Source organism: Pteronotus mesoamericanus, unplaced genomic scaffold, assembly GCF_021234165.1.
Source record: "Pteronotus mesoamericanus isolate MK-2021 breed Mesoamerican mustached bat unplaced genomic scaffold, CSHL_Meso_final contig_82, whole genome shotgun sequence".
Classification (NCBI taxonomy): domain Eukaryota; kingdom Metazoa; phylum Chordata; class Mammalia; order Chiroptera; family Mormoopidae; genus Pteronotus; species Pteronotus mesoamericanus.
Window position 1 is genome coordinate 892899 of NW_026555265.1, and position 26833 is coordinate 919731.

The following is a 26833-nucleotide window of genomic DNA, read 5'->3' on the forward strand; positions in this document are numbered from 1 at the left end:
AGCCATAGGTAGCTGGCTTTCTAATGGTCACATGAAGGGATAGTATGTCCCTGCCTACATTCATGCCAATCACAGCAGTGAGACGAACAGAAAGCTTTAAAGTAAAATCAGCATCACAGATATTGAAAATAATGGGAAAATCAGGAGTAGGGGTGTGATGGCGGTCAGGAACAAATCTGAAGTGACTGGAGCCCTCAGTTTGTCAAAAGGGGACAGTGGCTCCTATGGAACCCATCAGTTCACCTCCATCTGTCCCTGCTGGGCTATGAATGGTCACCCCCAAGAGCAGAACTGACCACCTCTGGCAGTCAAGTACCAGCTCTTCATTCCCAAGATTGCTTGGACTTCCAGCGGCCATTGCTGCTAGGCCCCACAGGTCTATGCACTCAGGGCTCCTAAAGCGGGCAGGACCATCCTCATCTGACGTTTTCAGGCCTCCTGGGATACTTTCAGTTGGGCCTCTGAGGGCTGAAGTACCTCTTCCCTTGAATTGTCAGGCATATCATCCTCCCCCTTTCTTTCATAAAGATAAACTGTTTCCCTGGCCCGGTTTAAGGTTCATTAGTGACAGGGGCTGCTCTTACCTAGCTTCATGTGCAGCCAAATCCATCCCTCTGGTTCTGTGGTTCTCAAGCTTGAGCACACACGGGAGTCACCCAGAGGGCTCGCTCAAACAATCTGCTGGGCCCCACCCCCAGAATTTGGCTCAGGGTGAACCCCAAGAATCTGCATTTCTAAGAAGTTCCCAGCTGATAATGATGCTACCGGTGTGGGGACCACACTTAGCTTCCCCCCAAAGGCCTTCGAGGAGAAGACCTGCCGCTTTGGTGGCTTCCCAGTCCTGCCTATGTGCTGCCTGCGTTCCTAAGTCCCTCAGAGCGGAGCTCAGCTGACACTTTGGGGTGGGCCAATGCTGGTTAAAATAAGACACCACGACACCAGGATCTTGTTAGCTGGATATATTTCATTTTTTGTTTGTTTGTTTTTGTTTTTGTCACAGAACACTGTTTGCAGTAGAGGAAACGGGCATTGCAGTCTGGTGGTTAAACGGCTTGTTCACATAAACCAGTACATGTTCATCCTTTAGCGCAAAAAGCCCCAATGGCGCGTACCCTATTGAAATTCAGGACATCTCCAACATTTTCTCTCTCTGTTTTTCTTGGTCATCTTTTTTTTAATAAACATTTTCAAGGTTTGTCCAAAAGAAGGCCATGTAGGTTCTTGGCTAGCGGAAGACAATCAGAACAGCGGTTGCACACTTGGACTGTCACCTTCTCCAGGCTGGCAGCTGATATCTTATTTTTTTTCTCCAACTCATTTTTATTAAAAAAATAAAAAAATGCTCCAACTATCAGTTTTACAAAATCTCTAAGGGAAACACAAGAGCAAGGTGCTGAGGTAAAAAACACCTGAGGTAGCTTTTTTTTGTGTGTTTTTCTCGTTAAAAAAATCTGTAAATTTAACGCCCTGGGCCAACGACCTCATGTACATCGCTATTTTCTTCCACATTTTTTTCTTAAAAAAGAAAGAAATCATTTTGCTGAAAATTGATGGCTTATACACCAAAATGTAAAAAGACAAAATATATTCTTTCTTTGTGGAATTTTTCTTTGTTTGGTTTGTTTGACGGGTTCCTGTTTTCCTCTTCCAAAATGCTAGGACAAGTACCATTGACTCTTGTTCTTTTGAGTAACCAAGTGTAAGTTGAGGCTGGTTTGTGTGTTTCGCTTTTGTTCCTTTTGTGTGATGTGATACTCAGAGCACTGCTTTGCCTTGGGGGGAGGGGTGCATAGAGAGTGGAACTGAGACAGAGGGATGCAGGGATTCAAAAGAATGGGCATGGAGAAGGCGGGGAAGGACACAGGAGAGAGAAACAGAGAGAGAGAGAATTATATAGCAGTATGCAAAAACCAGTTTAAAACCTGTGAAGCAAAGAGAAATGGCCGTGTGAGCTAGACAGGGATGAAGAGAGGCAGAGGTTCCTCTTCAGAGAGACGGTATCCCTTCTGTTGACATACACAGGTGATCCAGAACTGCTGTGAGTGTCCTTTGGATGAGACTGCCCTCTGGGTGAATTTTGTGTGTGGGTGGCCTCGAAGCTCCGTACTAACCCAGTGGACCTCCCAAAGAATGACTTTATTCTTTAAAGTCTAGAAAAGCCTGCTTTCTCTTTACAAAGAAAAAAGAATTAATACTTGATTAAAAATTGGAGTTAGTTGAGTTATTTGATATATTATTTCTAAAATATATTAACGCTGCAGGCACCCTGTGTAACCCACAGGCCACGTAGCTTAACATCTTTCCCCTTCTAATATGTACACACATGTACAGAGACAATTTTCCACAAAAAAAAAAAAAAGAAAAGGGCATGAATTTTGCTTTGCTTTGAACATATTCACCTATGTTAGTTCAACTAAAAGGGATAGCGTGGTGGGGGTTAAGGAGAGATCCGAGCGGATGGGGACGTGGATGGCTGGGAAGCCTGCAGAGGCCCTGGGGGGCGGCAGGAGGCTGGCCTGTGAGCCCGCCGACCTCCGCCTCCCTCCCGCCCCCCGCTCCTGGCCCCTCGGAGTCTCGGGGCCTCTGCAGAGTCCCGGGCGCCTCCGTAGACTTCTCGTTCCTCAGGATGGTCTTTGGTTTGCTCCCGATCTGGCTGGCTGTGTTTGGTCTCATTCTGTCAGGTGTTGGAAGGGCTACATTCATCCGTTGTTGTGCTGGTGCCTGTGGGAGCCTCACTTGCTGCGCTGTGAGGCGACTCCCTGAGGATATTTCTGTTCCTGCTGCTTCACCTGCTGTACGATTTCCCTGATCTTGCGCTGTGCAGTCTGCAGCAAGGGAGGGGAGGGGGGCGGGGGGGGCGAGAAAAAGGAACCCAGTTCTGAGGATAAGCGGTGGGGGTGGGGCTTAGGGAAAGGAGGTGGTAGGCTCAGCAAGTGTCACCTACCCGCGGAACCCCCTTCCTGCGGGGCCTTTTCTGTCTGGAAGTAACGTGGCAGAGTTCCTCCCACCCAACCCCAAGGCTGCTGGACAGAGGATAAGGGGGTGGAGCCCCAAAGCTTCCAGTGAATTGCTAGACAGGCCAGGAAGCAGGAGTAGGAAACCAGTGACCAGGAAGCCTCGTAGGGGTCAGACAGCACCCCCCTGCCAATTACACTTCAGCTTCCAAAGCTGCGCACCCACGTTTCTCAAGTCGTCAGAACGTTAGAAGTAGTCAGTGAGGTGAGGAAGAAGAGATAAGTGACAGCAGACACTCCACCCTGGACAACTGAAGAAAATGTGTGACCCCCAACTTGACCCCTCACCCTACCCCAGTGCTCCTACTGCAGGGAGACCCCTGCACACCGAACTGCGGGAACCTGGTGGCTCAGACACACCCCTGGGCCGGGGCTCCTCCCAGGACAGTCGAGTGTCCCAGCAGTGGCCCAGGCCCAGGTCCAGGCCCAGGCCGGGGAGTGCAGGCCGAGCGCTCGGGCCGACCTGCGGGGTAAGCTTAGCTCAGACGGCCTTTGCCGGGTGAAGACAAGGACTGAGACTGCTCTATCCCCAAACCCAACCATCCAAAAGAACAAGGCCACAGGATGCGGAGTCACTGGCCCTTCAGAAGGAGAGAGAAGCAGCCGTGTGCAGGCTGTGTCCTGATGGGGGGTCACAGTGAGACGGAGGAGGAGAGGTAAGGGATGTGAGGGCCTCCCGTGACAAGCACTGAACCCAGAATGGAGATTTCGGCACCCAGGCTGGTTCCCGGGGCCCCGCCGGGGCCCATGCTGGTGTGCGGCTCCCAGCAGAGGAAGGCTGCGGCAGGGGCCTCAGTCGGAGACGGGGAGCCGAGATCTCACACCGGGGCATTTCAGGGGGCTTGAAATGTGCTGGCCTTGACTCCAAAGTTCTACACTCTTCCTCCAATTCCTCTAGCATGCCTGGGGACAGTGGCAGGGAGAGGCGTGGAACAATCTCCCCTGCCCTGCAGGTTGTGCCTGAAGAGCCAGGGAGAGGTTCCATCTGTGGGGGGCGGGGGTTGGGGTGGTGGGGTGTGTGTAGTGGGGGCTGTGGCCGCCTGACAGGCACCAATAGCTTAGAAACGAACAGAGACTGGAAAAAAAGACCAGACCCTCACAGCACAGGTACCTGGCTAGCGAAGAAATGCCCAATGATTCTGACGATCACTTCCTCGTTTTCATCTGGCGTTTGGTCACGAGGCACGATGACTTCTGCACTGGTTAAGTTCTGCAGTTCATTCACCTGTGAGGGGAAAACGGGGGGCGGGGGGCTCAGGAGGAGGTGGTAGAGGGGACTGGTGGCGGGCAAGGAGGCTGGAAGCCGCTCACCTGGGCTTCAATCTAGTACTCCCCTGCCCTGGTCACATGGGGCCACGCTGGTTTGGACCACGGGAGGCTCAATGACAGGGAGACAGGAGTCCAGCCCGAGTCCGCGGAGCTGCTGCTGGGGCTGAGTCCTCCTCCGGCAGATCCCATCACTGTGGTTCCCGCACACGCTCACTGCGGCCCCGGGCTTCCCAGTAACTCAGGGAGGAAAACCTCCACTGGGCCTGCTCTGCCAGGTGCCACCCCAGAGCTGACAGAGTGAACTTTCTAAGAATGCTCTGCTCTCTTCCCTGCTCTTCGGGTTCATTCTGGCCTCTGAGTCTTGCTTATGCTGTTCCCATCCCTGGGTTGTCATGTTTTCTCTCCACTACTCCTGCGCCCAGGCCCAGCTCTCTGTGGCGCTCCCTGCCCAGGCCAATCTTGCCTCATCTAAGCCCCGCCCCCTGCACCCTGGCGCTCCTCCCCCGCCTCCGCGGGACTTCCCGGCCCGCGGGGCTGCGCAGTGGCCCCTGGCCCTGTCACACGCTCAGCACGCCCTCTGGGCGGACAACTGACAGTCTCTGGACATTGAAGGACTCAGGATTCTACTCCCTTGTGGTCCGATCTGCTTTCACCTTGCCTAGAGTTCGGGGCGTGTGCCCTTGCACGTGGATCCCACTCCTCGATGCAGGGACTAATACGCACTCCAAGCTACCTGATTCCTTTGCATAAAGGTAACTCATTGTATCTAGAAGTTGCCTTTGATTCCTTTAAGGGTCTTCACGTAAAGAAAATAGCAAACACACACACACACCCACTCACTCAGGACCATAGAGAGCTCCAAATTCCAGCCACCTACGCTCCTGGGCCTGACAGACGGCTCATTTCTAAGGGCTGCAGAGTTCCTTCTCTGATGCTTTTTAAATTACACTGTGGTATGGCCACCTTCAGGTTAAAAACCTTGATTATTTTGCTAAAAACGATTTCCTTCTCACCCACCACCCTACTGCTGAACTAGCTCCCCAGGAGCAGGCAGCCGGGTGCAGGAAATAACCAGAGGACTGGGCGGATCTGCAGGAGGGAGTGTCAGAGCCTCTGGGGGCAGCTGGCAGCAGAGTTTGAGGAGCAGAGAGAGCGCAGGACACCAGACGCCACGGGCCCCGAGCGTGAGTCAGTGAGGACAGTTGTCTGCCAAGTGGGTGCACCTTGGGCAGGACTCTACTCCCTGTCAGTTCCCTGCTGCTTTGTGTGGATGTAAAGTGGGCAGCAGGCAGCCGCCCCGTGGCCAGGGCGTGGAGACCACTCCCCCGCCTGAGCTGAGAGGATGAGCAGCGCTGGGCGCAGGACCCCAGCGCTGCAGGCATGTACACTGGGCCCTCGGCTCTGGAGTGGTGCTGATGACACGTGTGTTCTTGAAGAGCCCAAGGGGGTCTGGGGGCAGTCCAGCCGGGCAGAGCATCGGCCCCGCATACGAAGCCAGCTCAGGGCGCACTTACGGTTTTGCCGCCCTTGCCAATCACCCGGCCAGCTGTGGAAGAGGGCACTCTGATGTGGGCTTCCAGCTTGACCTCTTCTTTGGGGTTAAAGAAGTTTTCCTCTTTCAGTTTCCCAAAGATCCGCCCCTGGGCCTGAGAGCAAGACACGTCTGGTGAGTCTCATAGCGGCCTATCGATCCAGGTCAGCAGTGTTGCTGCTGGAATTCACGAGCCCAGCAACTGCACACCCCCGCCCCAGACTCACTCGGGCTGGGATCAGGGAGGCCGAGCACCCTGCTTCGGCTTGGCCATAGGCCTGGCGGGCGCTGCTCCGGCCACATCCCAGGACCGCACTGTGCAAAGTGTGCACGAGCGCCTGCGTGTCTTCACGGTTTGTGCAAAATCACCACCTCCAGGCAGCTTTCTATATGTCGGGATGGGGGAGGTGGTGAGGGGGCAGAACCATGTGTCATTTCTGCCTCCCTAGCACCGACAGACGTCTGCGTGAGTGAATTTATTCGGGGAATTCTTAATTTCCTCCCACCATGGTATGTTCAGCCCTGGTTATTATGGGATGGAGGGAAGGGTGGCAGCGACGGGATTTGATGAGTCTGATCTCACTGTTTACTGTCTAACTCCAAAGCCAGTGCAGCCAAGGGGTTATAGTTCTTAAAGAAAAAAAAAAACTTAAAAAACTGAGATATAACTTAAATTACCTAAAATTCGCCATTTTAAAGAGTACACTCCAAAGTTTTTTAGTATATTCACTTCATTACTAAATCCACCACCACCATGCAGAACATTTCCATCTCTTCCCCCCAAATAAAACCCCTATTACCAGTGAGTTCCATCTCCTCCCCATCCCCTTCCCCTGGCAACCGCTCTTCTGTCTACCCGGACTTGCCTCTCCTGGACCTGTCATGTAAGTGGAATCATGTGATGCGTGGCCTTTGCGCCTGCCTTCCCTCAGGGCACCGTGTGCCAGGCGCCTCCCTGTTGCGGTGTCCATCAGAGTTTCAGTCCTTTCTACGGCTGAATAATATCCTATTCTATGGGTTGTTGTTCTTGAATGGTTCCACATGTGTGTGTTTTAGCGTCTCAAGTTTTAAATATTTTTAACGACAAGGATTATGCTTTTATAAATATTTCTGACTTTTAGAAAACTCAAGTCATAATTTTCCCAGGGGGAGGAAAAGGCAAAAAAAAAACAAAAAACAACAACAACAAAAAAAACCACCACCACCAACCACCGCCCCCCAAACCACCAACCAGAAAATCCAATGCACCCACCGCACCGTGCTATTTCCCCTTGTACCCCATCTTTACGCCCTCATAGCTTGAAGGGTAAACATGACTAAATGAGTCTGAAATATCCATCCTCAAAACCATGGCTGAGGGATCAGCAACAGTCCAGAGGTGGTGCCATTCAAGCTCGGCGTCGACAGACCACCCGATTTTCCAAGGGAGAGAGGGAAGGAGGACTCCGTGCAGAGGGAACAGCCTGGAGGTGGGAGGACAGGGTGAGTCTGAGACTGGTAGGTAGCAAAGAAGAGCCTCAAACGTGCCTCTGAGGTGGCTGCTGCCTGCTGAACGGCCCTCACTTCCCCCAAACAGGCTGCCCTGTGCTCACGGCCTGCAGAGCTCAGGTAGCCCTTGGCACTGACCTTGAACTGGGCTTCAGGGGGTCCGGTGATGATGACCATCCTTTCGCTGACATCGGGGCCTTCCGCTGGAGCAATCTGCAGTGCACAGGAAAGGAAACGCTGCTGCCTGGCCACGTGCCCCCAGCCCCTCTTGTCTGGGCGGACGGCACACGCACCAGCAAGAGACTACGGGCTTCTGCCTTTGCTTCGTCTGACCCCTGCTGCCTCCACGCTGGGGCTTAGGAAGTCATGACCAGAGTGCCCGGTGTCTTTTGTGGGTGTTTGGCCGCCGAGGGAGAGTTGGCAGCAGGTCAGCAGTCCCTGCCTGTCCCTGCCTGAGCAGAGCAGGGACTGGCTTGCTTTCCCTGAGGGAGTCAAAAGCTCTAGGAAAGGGGAGGTACAGACTGTGCCAACGGACCCAGGGCCCAGAGGGGAGGAAGGCTCAGTCCACAGAGGCCTTAACGTGGAGGCAGCGCACAGGGAAGGTAACGGCGTTCCCTCAGCTCCCAGGGGCAGTCGGCTGCGTGCGACAGTGGAGCGGGAGCGGGTGCGGCTGGGAGCCAGGCTGAAAGGCGAATTCACGAGTCACACTGACCCAACCTGCTCTGCTGTCCTGTCCACTTCCTAGAAGCTCACAGCTGCCTGGCTCAGATGCTGCACGAAACCCCCTATCCTCTGCCCCGCCCCCCGCCCATCTCTCAACTGGCACCCAGCAGCCCACACCACAGGTCTGAGCACGACAGGTGACTCCGGTTCCACAGAGGCCCCCGCCCCTGCAGGCACACTCCCTCTGAGGACCAGGAATGCAGACCCCATTTTACGACCGAAGCAGCAGATGGCACCCAGAGGGGCGAGGTGACTGCCGAGATCCCAGGCTGGAGCAAGACCAGGCATCGGGCACCAGCGCTGACCGAATTATGTGTGGGCTTCTGGCGCCTGTGGACCAGACGCTGTGCAGGACAGGGAGCGATGGGAGCTCTGTCCTCGCCTGTGACCCGAGCACCTGGCGGGGCGCCCTGCCCAGCCTCTGCTCCACCACCCTGCCCAAGCATTAGTCAGTGTGAAGCTCTTCCCTGCCTGTCGGCCTCCAGAGTGGCCTCTGCAGACTGGGGAGGCAGGAGTGGGGTCTTGCTGCAGGGACAGAGGCTTTCAGAAGCCTGTCGGGACAAAGGGAATCTAGCAAAAACCAGGCTGCTTTTAAAACGTAGGGAATTTCTCTCACATAAACTTGGCGTCCCTGGTTTTCTCTCCTCTTCCTCCCTGCTCTGGATAGAGGCAGAGGCTAAGGAGGGAGCAGACTGTTAGCCCAGTATAACAGACATCCCGCCGCTACCAGGTTGCAGAGCCCAACCCGCCCCCCTCGCCCAGCCCTGCTGTCTTTGCCCATCACAGAGGCCACCAGCAAAGTGACATGCCACCACTCAACCTTCTGGGACACGTGGGCTGGCAGGGAATGATCCTGGTATAGCACCCAGGCTGATGCAGTAGAAAAACACTGGGCCACAAATCAAACCACCTGGTCAAATCTTGGCACTCACATTCTTTAGCTCTGAGGCCTTCGCTACATCACCGATTCTCTGGGCCCCAGTTCCTCGTAGGCAACGGTAAATGGAGAGCTATGGCTGCAATTAGTGCCAGCAGGCGATCAATGTCCTACAGGTCAGCAGAATTTACACTTGCGAGCTAGTCCTGCCATCTATCTGCCTCAGCTATGTCCCTAGACCTCGCTAACGCTCCCTTGGGGGAAAAGAAGGGAGGATTTGATGAGATGATCCCCCAGGTTCTTTTTAGTTGAAATACTTTCATTCCATCTCCTGTGTGGCGTCTCAGACCACAGGACTGAACACTGGGAAAGGCACCTGGGGTACAGCCAGCCCAGCGGTCTTCCACACCTTACCCGTCCCACCACGGGTACGGGACCAGCACGGCCTGGGCCAGGGTCTCACCTGCAACAAGCCTGCTGGGTGCAAAGGCCCCCGTGTGCTCCACCACTGTCCCCCCACACCTGAGGGCTCCCAGCCAGTCTATCCACTTTGCAGTTGGGGTGAATGAGGCCTGGAAGGGGAAATGATTTATCTAAATAAAATTCTTTTATGGTCTTACCGCTATCTTCATTCTGCATGACTCAGAATGCTTTGTTTTTGTGTTTTTTCTCCAGCACACTTGCTGTGGGAGAAATTCCAGCTCTTCTTGGAGAGAAAGTGTAAGCCTTCTTTCTCTCCAAGTCATGAGACTTCTTATTCAGAATTCCGGGTTGTCCCATGGTAGCAAATTATTTTACGTAACAACGGAAACTCTGTTTCCGAAAGTGTTTCACGAGGCTCGGGACATGCTCAGCATTCTATCCGTGAGTCAGAGCTGATAGCTGGGCTTGGAGCAGGACCAGGGTCGAATAATCCTTCCCTTTCAGCTTCTCTGATGATTCTTCACATTGTGCTTGAGGAGGCAGGATGTGGATGCGTAAGTGCAGCTACGCCTGTGCTCACAACCGTTTCCATGAACCAAGGGGCCTTCCTTCCTGAGCCTCTCCGTGCGGTCCCAGGGCTTCATATCAGGTTATGTCACTGGCTCTTTGTTTATCTATGGTTTATCACCCATCGCTTTCAAAGAGGTTTCCATTCAAACTATTTTTTCAAAGTTCAAGGGTTTGTGAAGCAGGGACTAGTTAAAGCATCGAAGTGCTGAAAACCGCTCAGTATATATGATTCTCCACTTAAGGTCACTCCCTTAGTTTGGGGAAAATCCTCAGCCTTTCAGTGGGAGGACAATGGTAACCCAAGAATTGGGATGGCTTATCTGTTATTAATATATTTTTTTCTAATTCAGTTGTTATTTGAACAAAAAAAGGAGTAAGAGAGGTAATGATGAGAGCAGACGGGAACAGTTCTGGGGGCCAATTTTTCCAATCGTGTGGGATTCTGTCCCTGGAGGACATCAGAATTGCCATCCTCGGGGCAGACAGAAGGAATGAGGGCCCAGGGTGGGGAGGAGGCGGGGGAAGCGGATACAGACAGCTGTTGAGAGCAGCTTTACCTTGATGGAGGCACCGGCGAATCTCGCCAGCTGTTTAATGTGCGCCCCCTTCTTCCCGATGATGGCGCCCACCGCCTGGGTTGGGATGAAGAGATTCACAATCTCCTGCTCCGGGTACTGCAAGGGCAAGACAAGACAGAAGACATTCCCAGTGCGGTTGCTCCTTCGGGAAGTTACGGAGCATCTACTGTGAGCCCTGTGGTGGGGTGGCCCCATGACCAAGAAAACTGCCAAGACAGCGCATGGACTTTACTGCGGCCTGGGACCCTGCAGGCGGGCAGCTGGAAGAATGGACCTGAACACCAGCAAGCACAACGCAACCGTCAAAACGCAAACTCCTCTGGAGCCTCTCTGCGTTTGCTGGACACAGAAAGTTGTCCACTCACAGGGTTTCTGTCATATACAAATGTGACGTGTTTCGCCCGTCTTCATCCAGGAAATCAATGAAACGTACGTGGCCTGAGCGCAGAGCTCCAAGCTGCTTTGTCAGAGGGAATGGGACGCTGCCCCATCCGTCTTGGAGCCAGGGGTGGCCCTGTCATTAGAGTGGTGCCATACTCAGAACAAGACGGCCACTAAATCTGCCTGGTGACAGCCCAAGGAGACGTGGGCAAGGCCACCGGGAGTCTGTGCTATAAGGAAATAAAAGGACCCCATTTGCTGGACCTTGTTCAAAGATCTTGGAAAACTCTGGCCTTTAGCCCAACAACAACTCCCAACCTGACCTGCTGACCACTCATCTGAAGCAGTTTCCCGCCACCAACAGGACTGTGAGCATCAGCAGGACCGTAACCTGGACAGCACCAGCACTTTGAAGGCCCCTAGTGCACTCAGTGCTGACAGGTGCTTACGCCCTGTGATGTGTCATCCCAGGACGACCTGGAACCGTAGGACGCAGCACTCACAGGTGAACGTTCACCGGTCAGTCTGCCAAGGACAACGTGGTGCCAGCCCCACAGGCGGGGGGGTGGGGGGGAGTGGCGGATGGGGCTGAACGGAGGGGCACTTACGGAGTGGTGGTGCGGGAACGGGCCGAACTGGTGAGGGGGGTACAAGCTGGAGAAGTATCCGGAGTGTGTCTGCAGCAGGAGAGAAAGAGTCAGTCAGCCGAGCCCCGGGGGACACTCGCCAAACCCAGGGCAGCAAGGTCACCCCACGCAACCCAGCCCTCTGCGCCGTCAGCGGGCCACACTGCCGCGTGTGCACGCCTCTCCCGCAGCTCTGCTCCCTGCTCCTCTTTCCCCCTCACAGCCCAGGGCCGGGCGGAATGTTGAGCATTTCCAGCGGGGCCATGCTTGACTCCCAGGAACGTACCACGGGGGCGAGTGCACGCACGGGCACCCACAGGCACAGAGAGGGCAAGGGCGGTGTCCAGACTCACACGGAGCTGGCAAAGAGGCTCCTGGGGAGTCAGACCAGTGAGCTCCACCAGAGCGGTTCAGAAGGGAGGGAGAGACTGAGAGAAGAGAAACTCAGAAAGAGACTGAGGGGGGAGAGAGAGAGAAAGAGAGAATATATGGTGCACGCGTGGGGCGCCGGGGATGGGAAGGCTGATGTGGACAGAAGAAAACACAGCTATTTGGAAAATCACATTTAACAAGAAGCTGCTTTTTTTTTTTTTTAAACCAAATACCTGCTATCCATTAGGTTCTGTGATATTTTATATCTATTCTGAAACTCTTTTAACCCTCACAATAGTCCTGTAAAACAGGAGTAAGTCTGATTTCATATATTCTTAGAGACAGGACATTCGTCAGAGTCCCAACGTCTAGTAACAGTATTTTACACGAGGCCAAGTACACGCTGACATGCCTGTCACAGGAAAGGGGACCAGCTCTGAGCACCGGTCCCTCAGGCCCGCCCTGGAAGATCGTTCAACAGCAGTCAGACACGGGTGCGGCTTGGGAATTGGGGGTCTAGCTTTCGCTTGAGGGCCCCTCAGCAAACCTCACGGTACCCTCCACCTGCGGAATCCCCAGCGGGACTCTGAACTCCCGATCACAACGTCGCCTTATGACACATTAGGGACAAAATGAAACTGTTCCCCATTCTGAGCTGGGAGAGTGTCTCCTACGGGTGCTCTAGGTGCCCATGGAAGGGAACCCATCTCTGGAGTACGAGCCTTTCCTTTTCGGGACTGACAAAGAGGCTGCAGTGGTACCTCGTGGCCACAAGAGGGGGCGATGAGACCAGCGTTCTCCTGGCGACCTCCAATTATTGAAAGGAAGCGAAGTGAACAGGTTTGGCTGACTTGGTCCTGCTTTTCTAGAAAAGCATCAGCTCCAGACCCGTCTCTGCACAGGTCCCTGTTCTGGGGAGCTGTCCTGGGCCATGGAGGGTGGACAGAGAATTCCTGCCGGGTTTCTGCTCAGACAAAGCTCTACCTTGGAGAAAGGACGCTTCTGCCCTCTTCTCACCAGGACAGCCTTTCCTTTAGCCCTCAAAGCAGAAATCATTTTTTTGAATTGTGATTTGCCTTTTCCTCACCAAAACTCACATGAGGTCAAGAACAGACAAGCCACAGTGTGGCTGCTACTCTGGGTTCAAATACTAACAACATAAACACTATTAAGTTTAGATCTACTGCTTCTTATTCATGAGTTACTACAGCTGGAAAATTGTGTGGAAAGAGCCCTAACTCAGCAATCAGGGAGGAGCTCGTTTCCACCCGAGGCTCCGCCATCTGTGTACACAAGTTGGTTTCTGGAGTCAGAAGGCTGAGAAGACCTGGGACTAAATCACTAGCTCTTTACAAGTTGGAATAATTTATGCAGCCTTGCTGAGCCTCATCCGCAAATGGATTACAATAATATTTAGATCTTATAATATTGTTGAGGATTCATTCAATCATCATTCATACAGAAGATATTTGAGCATCTACTATGTGTGAAGCACTGTTCTAGGTGCTGGGACACAGCTATTCAGACAGAGAAGGCCAACTGTTGCCAGGGGTCTTACATTCTCCTGGGGAGGCAGACAAGTGCTGTGGAAAAAAATGAACAGGACGAGGCGAGGAAGGGGAGCTGCGGGATGAGGGCTGGGATGGCAGCCTTAGTCGGAGCAGTCCTGGGAGGCTCCCGGAGGAGGAGGCCTCTGAGGTGGGAGGAGGCAGAGACTCATTGCAAGGCACAGGGGAGGGAACATTCGAAGCTTGGTTCTTAGAGGTCCAGAGCTAGGAAAGCGGTTGGTCTGTTTGAACAACAGGAGGAGACCCGTACAGCGGAGGTCAGTACTGGTACAGCAGGGCATGATGGGAAGGCAGGCAGGGCAAGGCCAGGCAGAACCTTGCTGGCCTGGTTTGGACATGATTTAACTCCAAATCCAAAGGATGCCACCAACAGATGTTACGTGGCACTCAGTAAGGCCACACGAGTGGAAGAATCTACCATCAGGCACTGTGTGGCTCAATGAATGAGTACTTACTTATAATAAAATATGTGGCTTATCAGAGCATACTTTCTATGTCCCATCTGCCCAAGCTCATGTGGCATTACAACCTCAAGTGGAAAAGGACTTTCCAAACATGCTTAGTCATAATGATCAGAAAAGTCACCTGTTAATGGCTTGAATAAATGTTCTCCTTAATGGAAAAGCAGTTGTAGCCATTTGATGAACCAAGGTCCCAGAGGGAGGGGATGTCAGTGTGGAACCCCCAACCCCAACATGGCAGTTGGGCTCACTATCTCAATTCAAGGGTCCCCCATTATTTTATGACAGAGAAAGTACCTTATTTTTGAGTGTTTCAAAAGCATTATGACAGTGGGGATGGGGACGGGAGGGGTGATGGTGAGGGTACCACTGCCGGGGGCGCCCCACGCCCTGCCAACAGACAGGCGGCAAGGGGGGTGGTCACCCTTGTCCGCGGTTCATTTCAAATTCTGAGTTTGAGGGGAACTGGTGTCTGCTTTTCCTCTATGCCTGGCTATGCTGGGGGGTAGGCAGAGGAGCACATATCAAACACACTTGTGGACATTAAAAAGGGAATTAGAAACAGTTGGGCCTGCTTCTCCTGGAAGAACTGTTGGGTCCTCAGGTCCAAGCTGTTATGTAGGAGCACCTGACGCATGGCTTAGGTGATCTTCTGCAGCATGAAGAAATCGGGGAGGGAAGAATAAAGGGTCGGGGAGAGGTAGTGGAGAGGGCAAGTGTTAGGCATACAAATTATGTTCAAAATTTAAGTAGCTTTTGCTCTGGCTGGTGTGGCTCAGCCGGCCTGTGAACCAAAGAGTTGCCCAATTGAGTCCCAGTCAGGGCACATGCCTGGGTTGCCGGCCAGGTCCCCAGTAGGGGGCGCGCACGAGGCAACCACACACATAGATGTTTCTCCCCTCTTTCACCCTCCCTTTCCCTCTCTCTGAAAAATAGGTAAATAAAGTCTTAAAAAAAAATTTAAGCAGCTTTGGTATTATGACAGAGTCATGCCGTGTTACAAAGGGGACAGGTGCTCACCGGGAGAACCAGGGGTATGGGCACAGGCCTGGGAACGGCAGCAGACTTGGCCAGGGGGGCCATGGTCACGGGCAGAGCTTTCCAAGACTCAGAAGGTGCACCGTTCTACCCCAGTTTGTCAAAGTCCCTCCTTGCATTCCTGCTTATCCACCTTTGTCTGCTCTGCTGGGACAACCTCCAGAGCTGACGAGAACCAGCAACTGGTAAGATGGCAAGCAGTACAGCCAACGTTCGAGCACAGGTCCGTCTCATTTTGCAGCCTACACTCTTAACCACTGCACCCAATAGTGCTCACCTGGAACATTCCTAATTCATGGGTTCGGGTGGGGCCCATGGTGCATGTTATGAGAAAGCTCTAATATGTTTCGATATCAGAGCTCTGTTGAGTTTATGTAAATACGTAAATGGAAAATTAAAATTCATTAGACACATGGAGAGAATCAACAGCATGAAAGAGGAGAACAAGGCAAGCAAATGCCCCCAGTGAACTACTTCAGGAGAGAGGGAGAATTTTTTTAAAGTCTGCCTGATTTCCTAGTAAGACTCAAGAAGACAGTGCTTGAGTAGACTGCTATGAGCAAAGACCACTCAGGACTAGAATGATCTTGGAAATTAAAAACATGACTAGTGAAGTAAAAACTCAAAAGAATCATATAAATAGCAGAACTGACTGCTGAAAAGCCAATTGGTGCCTTAGAAGACTAATGCCTTCAAAACACTAAGAGGGAATTAGAGACATGAAGAGTGTGAAAAGATTTACCATGCATAAAGTGGGAACTCCAGAATAAGAAAATGCAGTGGAATTGGGGGAAGAACACCAAAATTAATCACAGAAGCCAAAGAAAAACTTGAATCTTCAGATCAAAGGACTCAGACTCAGATTTCTGAATTCCAAGGGTAAAGGTAAAAATGATACAAAAGGCAAACATCTTACAGACAGAAAAGAAAAGGTTACCTACAGAAAAAAGAGAATCAGACTGGTAGCACACTTATCTGAAAAACAAAATGCTGAATATTGTGTTAGGGGAAAAAGAAAGGCATTTTCAGAATAGAAAGGTGTAGAAATTGTACTACTGATGTATTATTCCTGAAAAAAAAACAACACATTGTTTGAAGAAGTATTCCAAACAGAAACTAATAACTAAAAAAAAAATTAGATGTGTAATGCAAGAAACCGTGTGCAGTAAAGCAAAGAAAACAGTAAAAGTATATAAAGAATTCTAAATAACTGTGGATTATGAAATGGAGTATTCATTAAGAAAAAAAAAGCTTAATTTGGACTAAAATTTGAGATCACTTCTAGAGTAAGATAAACACACATTAAACAAAATCTGTTACAAATAAAGAATCTGACAAAACCATAATCGTAGTGGCAGAACAGTAAACTGTTTTGAAGGTTTCAGTCATACAGAGAAAACAAATTTATAGAGGTTACGAGGCATAGATGACAAGCCTGGCCGCACTGCCGCAAAGGCAAGGTCGAGCCCGTCAGATGGCGCCTCCTTCCAAATGGCCAGCATTTTAAAAACTTGATCATGCATGAGCAAGGCCACAAAAATCAGAACGTTCCAGGAACAGTCTCCGCGTACAACGCACAGGAAACAGTTGCAAGATAACAAAGAAGAAACCCTTCACTACTTAGACATTTAAAGAAATGGGAAAAGTCCTATCGAATCCAATTAAGAAAAAAAGAAAGCACAAATATACAGCACTGGGTAAAAGTAGGTTTACAGTTATAATGCAAATAAATAATAAGATAATTAATAAATAATAACAAGAAAAAACTATGTTTCACATATTCGTAACTGTAAACCTACTTTTGCCCACCCCTGTACAAAGTTAGGAACTAAAAGAGAGATATAACCAAAGTTTGGAGATTTAAAAGGCAGTGGGGTCTGCTGTGTACAACATTATGCCAACTCAAAGATGGAATGAATATTTTTATAGGAAAATATAAATCAATAAAACCATATCAAAAACTTATTAATAAATCAAAAAGCTTACAAGTACTACAGGCCCTATGTTTCACAGATGAGTCTTATCAAATCTTCGAGGAGCAGAAAATACCTACATATTCTTTAATTTTCCCAAGAATAGTAAAAGGTAGTCATCTTTCCAATTCATTTTCTGAGAGATAAATAACCCTGCTATTAAAACTGTCAAAGAGAATATAAAACTATAGTAATTGCAGCATAGAAACAAGATGAATGATGGGCCAGAGCCAGGAGGAGCTAAGTGGGGATTTGGTGTATGACAAAGCAGACATTCCAAATTGAGCGATAAAATGGTGCATTACTCCATAAATGATTATGGGAAAATTGGCTCTCCTTTTGGGGCTAAAAAAAACAAAGTCAGATCCCTATCTCAAAGTATAAGTCAAAATAAATTCCCTTGGTGTTACAGACATAAATATAAGCAATAACCCCCTCAAACTAAACATTACTATAAGAAGACACAGGTATGGGAGAAGGCTTCTTCCTTAGCATGACATCCAAGGCAAGAAATCCATAAAGGGAAATATCACTTATTTAGCTACCTTAATTCTTAAAATTTCTGCATGAGTTCCAAAGGGAAATTTGTAAAAAATTCAAATTGCATTTACCCTTTGATGCAGTAATTCCAAGCTTAGAGAATTTACTTTCACATATACTCAGCACCTGTGCAAAGACTTAGGTACACAGATATTCATTTTGACACTCTTTGTAGTAAAGAAAACCTGGACACAACCCAAATGTCTAAAAATCATGTGCTGATTAGAAAGCTAGAGTAAATTCATTCAATAATGCTAGGTAGCCATTAAAGAGAATTAGGTTTAGCTATGGAAAGATGCTCCCCAAAAGTAAAGAAATAACTTGTAATTCACTGAGCATGACATGATCCCATTTATATTTTTCAATAATAAGACTGTAGATATGCTGAGAAAACTTTTTCAATGTGTGTAAACATAACAGTGCTATATGTCTGGAGAGTGGTTGTTGGGTAAAATCTGAGTAAGAAAAGCAAGGCTGGAGAGAAACATTTATATTTTACTTGATGCGATAGTTTGTTTCAAGATATATTTATTTTAAATTAGTATGGCACAGGATACCACAAATAGAGCAAAGTGAAAGGCTAAGCTGTTTGGACATTTACAACATGACAAATGGGTCACAGCCTTAGTATGTCATCAGCTGTTACAAATCCTTAAGGAAAAGATGGGAAATAAAGAGGATGATGCCTATTTTAAATGATCAGTTTTAGAAGTGATCTGTTTTATTTATCATACCTTTCCCCCTACCATTTATGTTATTTTGGTGAGGAGGGAGTCTTGTGTTACGTTACCTACTAAGGCAGTATACACAGTCTTTCTGCTAAGACACGAGATGGGTTTCAACGCCACGGAATGGTACCAAGTTCGGTCATTCTCCAATCTCACAGCAAAGGCACGGAGACGGGCACCTCTCACAGCTGTTATGCTCCTGGGAGCAGCCACAGTCCCTCCTGCCTCACCTCATGCTCCCTCTCATACACACCACACACACCCTAGCTCCCTTTAACACACACCACACATACACTGAGTCTCTTTAACACGCACCACACACACGAACACACCAGTTCCCTCTAACACACATACACACCCCAGCACCATCTTTCACACACTAGCTCCCTCTAACACCACCCACATACACACACATACACACGGTTCAATATTGGGCCTTATCCTAGTTTAGGGGAAAAGGGTTATTACTCTAAAGAAATGGTACGCAGATTTAGAAATGACTCAGAAGATCTGTATATAAACGAGACTGCAGAAAGGTGTCCGTTCTTGTGACCAAGGACATGGGTGCCAATTCAAGTTGGCACTGGTTGGCAGGAGAGCAGAGGGGTCACCCTGTCTCTCTACAGCTACTCCTAGGAATCCTCACACTGCAACGCCTGCACCAGAGACCCCCTTTCAAAAGAAAGGAGTGGCTAGGGTCATGTTCACCCACCTGATTCTTCCCTTTTAAACAACATAAACATTGGGAGAAAGAAAGTTTGCTTTAAAAATAAGCTGTATGTACGGAGAATTTGGCATTAAAGAAAGCTGTCAAGTACCCTGAACCTCAACTTGGTAAAGTACTGATTCTGAATAATGCTTGTGAATGGGCGTAACAAGTAGAAAACTCATACAATTCACAGTTCTTATTTCTGTTATTAATTGTAATTCAGACAATAAATAGTTATTGAGAACCCACTAAATGCCAGGCATTGTGCTAAGTATTTTGAAACAAACACTGTGGATTATTTTCTTTTAAAAACTGCCTATTATTAAAACATAATGCATTTGTGTTGTAGACATAGGTGTGAAAGAGACACCCTAATATTTTAATAAACAAACAACACTCGTGAGGATTTTCATTTGAGCTAACAAATCCTTTTTGACAATAAATAGGCTTATAGGTAATGAATTTGCTAGTAGTTTGTTTCCTTCCTAGATAAGACACACAGTATGTTTAAGAGCACGTATTTAGAGGAGGGTTAGATAATATTAATCTATTAGGAATTAGTCCTAAGAAGCGTCAGAGTCACCCTACAATGGCCTCCAAGGTAAAAGCTTTAGCTCGGATCCAACACAGCAGAGCCACGCCGCTGCCTGGAGGCGCCCGGAGCGCCGGCAAGCCCCTGAATGCTGAGCTACTTACAGCGAAAGGGTGGTAGGGGGGAGCGGGGGGAGCTCCTCGGGGCCCTGCTGGTGGAGGCAGCACGGACAGTCCTGTTGAAAAGATGCCAAGTGCGCTGAGGTTCAACCCCGGGATCAGATTGGCTTGTTGCTGGGAACAGAAATGGAGAAAAAGATGAGGGGAGACGACCGGCGTCCCAGCTTGCCTGGGTCAACCTCCATCTCGGGTCTGGATGGCGCCAGTGACTCCTGATGAGCTCCGCCCTGGCCCTGGGGCCCGCCCCCAGCACCGCTGCTGCCGGGGTGGGCTCTCCAACCTCGCCTCGACCTCGGTGTTCCTCCGAAGGTCCTCTGCCACCTTTGGGAGTGCCTGCACGCCTCAACAGCAAACGAGGCTCTTCCTGGGGACCCAGGCGCCTCACCAGCCTCTCTCCTGCTAACCCCTCTGCCCCAACCTGCCCAGCCTGTTCCTCTCTCACCTCTGGGCTGCTGGGCCCTTTGTCCACCTTGCAAGGAATGTCCTTCTCTCCCTCCTCACCTCACCTGAGCTTAGGTGTCTTCTTATCTAGGAAGCCTTCTGTCACCCCAAAGGTTTCAGCTTAAATGCGCTTTCTGTCCTCACCTAACAATCTGATGTTTCCGTAAAAGAGCGCTCGGCCCGCGGTATGCGGATCACCTGTGCAGGTGCCGCTCCCCGTCAGACCACGATTTCCTTGTGGACAGAGCCCATCTGACTTCGTGTTGCGTGCTCAGTGCCTGGTACGTAGTAAGTACTCAATAAATATTTGTTGAATGGGTACGTTTTAAACATATTGGATTACTAGTCTTTTCCAACTCTATCCAGGGAAAGAGCAGACCCTTCGCTAGGACACCACATATGTGATCTCCATTTTCCAGATTCAGGACAGTTCACAACTCTGGCTCTTGCAGCATTCACTTGCCAGCTTCGTGATCACCTTGCTGGTTTATTTCACATTTAAACATGGGGATGCTCACATAGGCTAAAGGCAAGGTGGGTTTTTTCCAGACTTTAACAGTTTTTTTGATGAAAGTTGCGTTATAAGGTTACCTTATTCTTGCACCTTCTTGTTTCTTCCTTGTATTTGCCCTTCTCTGTTCCTACGTGAGATGTGGTTTTACGTTCCAGGATCTTTTAGTCTTGTAATCACCACCTTGCTGGGGTGAATGCCCACATGGACAGTTGTCCCATTAGCTTTCTCCTGTTGCACTAGTTCGATGCAGATGACATGTTTCTTTTTGTAAACCTGGACTCCTCTGCCAATTCGCTGCCCTTTGTAATGTCCTTGCACAACCTGAATTTCATTATCCTCTCAGAGGAGCCTAAATTGAACATTGTACTTCTGTCTCAGCTCTTCTGAGAGAGAAGACATGATCTTCCTCTGAACGGGGGAAGGTGCATCAAAATGCTTTCTGCAGTTCTTGTTCTGGTCAGAAACCAGAAGGGATGGGACTTCATTTTGGCCACTGGTGCTTAGCAATGGCCGCAAAAGGGATGGAGGTGATGTGTAACTACACAGCCCTTCCGAGGCAGAGAGGTGCAGTCACCCATTCTGGCCTGTGTCCAACCTTCCCCAACCTCCGTCTCCCCAGACCTCTTCTGTTTTTTTAATCTGTGGCTAGGGTCACCTAGTAACTTGCCCTCCTTTAGAATGTTTGGAATAGTAGGGCCAGGATCCTTAACCTTTACCCACTGTGATATATTCACCTACCAAAGTGTGATTTTGGTACAGACATGAATGAATCTAAGCGACAGGCTCAGGTGAAGATGATTGGACACCCAGACCCCTCTGTAGAAAGAGATTTAGCATAAGATGTCAAGAGCCCAAAAGAAGATGATCAGATCGTTGGATGATACTTTCACAGACAAGTACATGCAGATGGGGAGAGCAGGTCACACTGGAGTCTTCTCCTCATCATGTCTCATAAATGCCACGTGATGTGGGCCACCCAGGTGGGAGATACAGTACTGGCCTGAGTAAGAGGGTAGGCGCTGCGGCATGTGCTGCAGTAAGGGAACTGGGTTTATCCTGCATAGCTCTCTGTCAGCATTTATTCCTCCGTGAAATGATACCAGGTCTGGGATTTGCTACAGGACATCCAAGGGGGGGGCGGGAGGGGGTGAACTGGATGATGGTTCAGATGAAACAAAACAGATTTTTAAGATTTCTGATGCTGGACCAGATAGCAATAACAGGAAGGATAAACCCAAGTCAGTCTGTTAGCAGTATTAGAACCGAGGTGGTCGACAATATTTATAGGGTCATCTAGAAGCAGATCAGTGAGCAGGAGATAAAAATCAGAAGTTAATTTAAAAGTATTTAATTTTAAAATTGGAAAGTGAAAAAAGAATCCTACTTTCCTAACATACCAGCTATTTTTCTTTTATATGTAGCCTTCCAGCCATTTTGATCCATATTATTTTACATAACTATAATCCTAGTTATATACACTTTTACATATTATTCTCTCAGTTGACATTTTATCATAGACAATTCCTCATTTTAAAATTTTAAAATCTTCAAAGTTATGATTTTAATGGTTTCACACTATTTTGTCCAGTGCATTTATCATAATTTACTAGTTGGTCTCCTGATTACTTTAATGCCCGTGCTCCAAGAAGGCAGGAATAACTCTGCATACCTATTTCAAGGTGTTTCTTCACTATCTGAATGACAAACTATTCCTAGAGAGGCTTGGGTTCTCCTGAAAACACACGTGAAAACCAGCAGAAGAAAGCATCAGGCACTTACATTAACAGCCAGCATATCATTCTCAAAGGCCTCCCGTAGCTTCTTCATAATCTCTATCTCCGCGTTGGCACAGGCCTCGACTGTGCCCTTCACAGTGATGGTCCTTTCGGGGTTGTATATGCTCAAATCCTGCAGGCTGGCCACCAGGAGAAAAAGAGAAATTTTCTTTTTTCAAAAGGAAAAACATATCCCAGAGGATCACAAACAAGTCTTGGTGGAGAAGGCAGGGAGAAGACTGGATTTCCTTATCAGATTCTGTGACACAGAATACCTGCTACTTTATCTGAAATCTTGGTAGTGATTTAGATCATCTCTGTAGTAAAATGCATTTGGTAACTATTTATGTATTTGTTTTTCCGGTTTTGGAGATAATTATGTCACTTATAATTACATTCCCATTTTAGAGAGAAGCAGATGAAAATGCTTAAAATCTCCATTACTGGGCACAATGAATCTGAATGAGTAGCTTACGATGAGATCGTTATCTTGGTCCCAGTCTCATGTTCAATTTTCTTCAAATTTCTGCCTTCTTTTCCAATAAGTCTTCCAACCAAGCCATTGTGGGCCAAGATTTTCAGAGGAATCTCTTCGGCTCTAAAAGAGACAATCAACAATTTAACATTTAAAGTGGACACAGTGGTTGCTGCCCAAGAGTTATTACCCTGTTTTTTCCCTTACAAATAGAAGCCGTTTTGTTTAGGTACCAAGTGGTGATGGACTTAAGACGATGACTTCCTTACTAACCCCAGTGCATGAATTCTCATCAACATAAGCCAAGTCATTATAATTATACTCCCCTGTTGTGACTGGTTGGGAATAAGTCCATGAGGTAGAAATGGCCAATAAGGCATAAGCAGCACTCTGCTGGGTGACTTTAGGAAGATTTTCCTTGCTCTTAAAAAGGAACAAAGGTTATGACATTAGTCAGCTGACAGACTTGAAAACTTCAGGTCCTCTTATCCCCACAGAGATACCAAGTTAATAACAACAGAGAGGTCAAAATACCTCTGTGAGGACCCTAGAGAGCAGCTGAGAAGCTATAGCATCCTGGCTATTATAAAACCAAAAAGGGATTCCAGAAAAAGGGGAAGGAAAATTGTAGTATTTGGTAAGCCTGTTCATGCTCTTTTCCCTGCAGAGCATAGCCAGGAGCAACTGAGAAGCAATTCTTCATACCAAGGCTCCTCTCTTTAAAACAAAACAAAACAAAACAAAACAAAACAAGACTGGACGATGAGTCCAACACTCTGGCTTGTCTGGGGGCTGCCCAAGAGATTGGTTTCTGTTTCTCCTGATACGGAGTGCCGATGAGACTGGCTCCTGAGTTTGGAAGGTGCTGAAAACAGAGGTAAAGATTGTGTTAGAGCTGCAGTTACACAGTCAGAAGCCAGGAGAAGAAAGAGGTTAAAGAAGGTTTAAGAGATCTAGAACCTGCAGCCCAAGCTGATTAGTGAAGTTCTTCCCCAGAAAGAAGCCAGTATGCAAAGACTGAGAGGTGGTTGTTTTTTTTAAATGCCTAAATCCCAGTGAAAAAATTACAAGGAATAAAAAGAAATAGAGAAACATGGACCATTCAAAGAATCAAAATTAAATTCCAGAAACTGACCCTAAAGAAATGCAGACATATGAACTATTTGACAAAGAATGTAAAATAACTGTCATAAACATACTCAATGACCTAAAAGAGAACAAGACAACTAAATGAAATCAGAAAAATGACGTGAACAAAAGAATAAAAAATGAGACAGAAACTATAAAAAACAACCTAACAAATGATAAAGCTAAAGACTGCAAGAACTGAACTAAAAATTTCACTTAAAAGGTTCAACAACAGACATAAACAGGCAAAATAAAATATCTGCAAACTTGAAGACTGGTCATTTGAAATCATCAAGTCAGAGGAGAAAAAAGATGCAGAAAAGCAAAGAGCGGCTAAGAGACTTTTGGGATACTCTAAAGTGGATCAATATACATATCACAGGAATTCGTAAGGAGAAGAGAGTGAAGGAGTGAAGAGCTTACTTGAAAAAATAATGATGGAAAACTTTCCAAATCTAAGGAAGGAAATAGATATATAGATTAAAGAAGCTCAAGATTCTCTAACTAGGATAAATCCAAAAGAACCACACTGAGATATACTAGAACCCCAATGTCTAAAGGGAAAAAAAGGACAATCTAAAAAAAAATATTCTATTTATTTATTTTTGAGAGAGGGGAAGGGAGGGAGAAAGAGAGGGAGAGAAAAACTGATGTGTAAAAGAAACATCAATCAGATGCCTCTCACATGCCCCCAACTGGGGACTGGCCCACAACCCAGGCATGTGCCCCAACTGGGAATTGAACTGGTGAACTTTCAATTTGCAGGCTGGTGCTCAATTCACTGAGCCACACCAACCAGGGCACAAAAACAATCTTGATAGCAGCAAGATAAAAGTGATTAGTAACATACCCAGGAGTTTCCATATTATCGGTGGATTTCTCAGCAGAAATTTTGCAGGCCAGAAGAGAGTGGGATGATATATTCAAACTGCTAAAAGAAAAAACTGTCAACCAGGAATACTGTATCTGGCAAACTGTCCTTCGAAAATGAAGGAGAAATTAAGACTTTCCCAGATAAACAAAAGCTGAGGGAGTTCATTACTACTAGAACAGCTCTACAAGAAACGCTGAAGGGAATCCTTTAAGTTGAAATGAAAGGACAGTAGACAGCAACACAAAGCCATATGAAAATATAAGATTCTCTAATAAAATATACAAATAGAGTAACCTGCACTACAGTAACTTTGATGCATAAAATTTAAATGACAAAAACAAAAGAGGTAAATCTATGTTAATGGGTATATAATACATAAAAAATTAATTTGTAACATCAATAACAAAGTAAAGATAGAAGAAAGTGTAAGGGGGATAAATGGTGATGGAAGGAGACTTGACTTGGGGTGGTGAACACATAATACAATATACAAATGATGTATTATAGAAATATACACCTATATCATTTTATTAACCAAAGTCACCCTAATATTCGATTCAAAAAAGCAGAGGGTGTAGTTGTAAAGGAGTAGAGTTCCTAATGCAATTGAAGTTAAGTTGTTATTAGTTCAAAATAGAAGGTTATAATTTTAAGACATCTTATATAACTGCAGACAGACAGACAGACACACACACAGACACACACATACACCCCTTACAGAATATGCATAAAAGGAAATGAAATGGAATCAAATAATATCACTAAAAAACACCCAGAAACAATGACACAAAGGAAAGCAATAACAAAGGAAAGGAGGGACAATAAAGCTGCAAGACACAGAAAACCAATGAAGAAAATGGCAATTTTCAGTCCTTCCCTATTAGTATTCACTTTAAATGCTATGGGATAAAACTCACCAATCAAAACAAAGCTGAATGGATTAAAAAGCAAAATAAAAAGAATCTCAAATCAATAATTCTATACCTCAAGAAATTAGAAAAAGAATAAACTAAACCCAAACCAACATAAGGAAAGAAATAATAAAGATTAGAATGGAAATGAGCAAAATAGGGAAGAGAAAAACAGGAAAAATCAATAGAACCAAGAGTTTGTTTCTATGAAATGATCAACAAAATTGACAACTCAGCAAGATGAACTAAGAAAAAAGAGAGAATACTCATATAAAATCAGAAAATAAAAGAGAAGACATTAAAACTGATGCCACAGAAATAAAAATGATTGTAAGAGAATACTATGAACAGTTATACACCAACAAACTGTATAACTTAGAAGAAATAAATAAATAAATTACTAGAAACACACTAACTACTAAGATCAAAACATGAACAGAAAATCTGAACAGACAAATAATGAGAAAGGAAACTGAATGAATAATCAAAAACCTCCCAGCATGGAAATGCCCAGGTCAGATGACTAAAATCAATCCTTCTCCACCTCTTCCAAGACTGAAGATGGGTAAATACTTCCAACTTCATTTTATGAGGCCAGCTTTACTCGAATGGTAAAGTCAAACAAGGCACTTCAACAAAAACAAAACAAAAAACTACTGACCTATATTCCTAACGAGAACGTTGATGCAAAAAATACTTTTAAAATTACCAGCAAATTGAATTTGAGAGCATGTAAGAAGGATTACACACGACGACCAGGTAGGATGTACTCCTGGAATGCCAGGATAGTTCAATGTCTAAAATCAGTCAATGTAATACACCACATTAACAAAATGAGAAACAAAAACCACATGACCACCTCAATTGATAGAGAATAAGCATTTGATAAAATTTAACATCTTTTCATGATAAAAACACTCAACAATCTAGGAATAGAATAAAACTACCTCAACATAATAAACATCACTTGTGAAAACCCCACAATGAACTTAATATTCAATAGTGAAAGACTGAAAGCTTTTCTTCTAAGATCAGGAACAAACCAAGGACGCCTGCACCACTTCTATTCAACATAGTAGTGCATGTCCTGGCCAGAGCAATTAGTTAAGGAAAAGAAATAAAAGTGTCTAAATTG

The 26833-nt window shown here is 47.2% G+C and overlaps 1 protein-coding gene across 1 annotated transcript in view; it reads right to left on the reverse strand.

Annotated features, from left to right (window-relative positions):
* Positions 1–2382: 2382 nt before the first annotated feature.
* IGF2BP2 (insulin like growth factor 2 mRNA binding protein 2) overlaps positions 2383–26833 on the reverse strand; it is a 140695-nt gene continuing 116244 nt past the window's right edge. The window contains exons 8-16 of the mRNA XM_054585076.1: positions 22786–22908; positions 22315–22450; positions 19566–19694; positions 11463–11531; positions 10453–10569; positions 7441–7515; positions 5798–5929; positions 4126–4239; positions 2383–2825 (exon numbers count right to left, since the gene is read on the reverse strand). Coding sequence (XP_054441051.1) covers positions 2733–2825; positions 4126–4239; positions 5798–5929; positions 7441–7515; positions 10453–10569; positions 11463–11531; positions 19566–19694; positions 22315–22450; positions 22786–22908 — 988 coding nt within the window. The 3' untranslated portion in view covers positions 2383–2732. The remainder of the gene's footprint in view (positions 2826–4125; positions 4240–5797; positions 5930–7440; positions 7516–10452; positions 10570–11462; positions 11532–19565; positions 19695–22314; positions 22451–22785; positions 22909–26833) is intronic.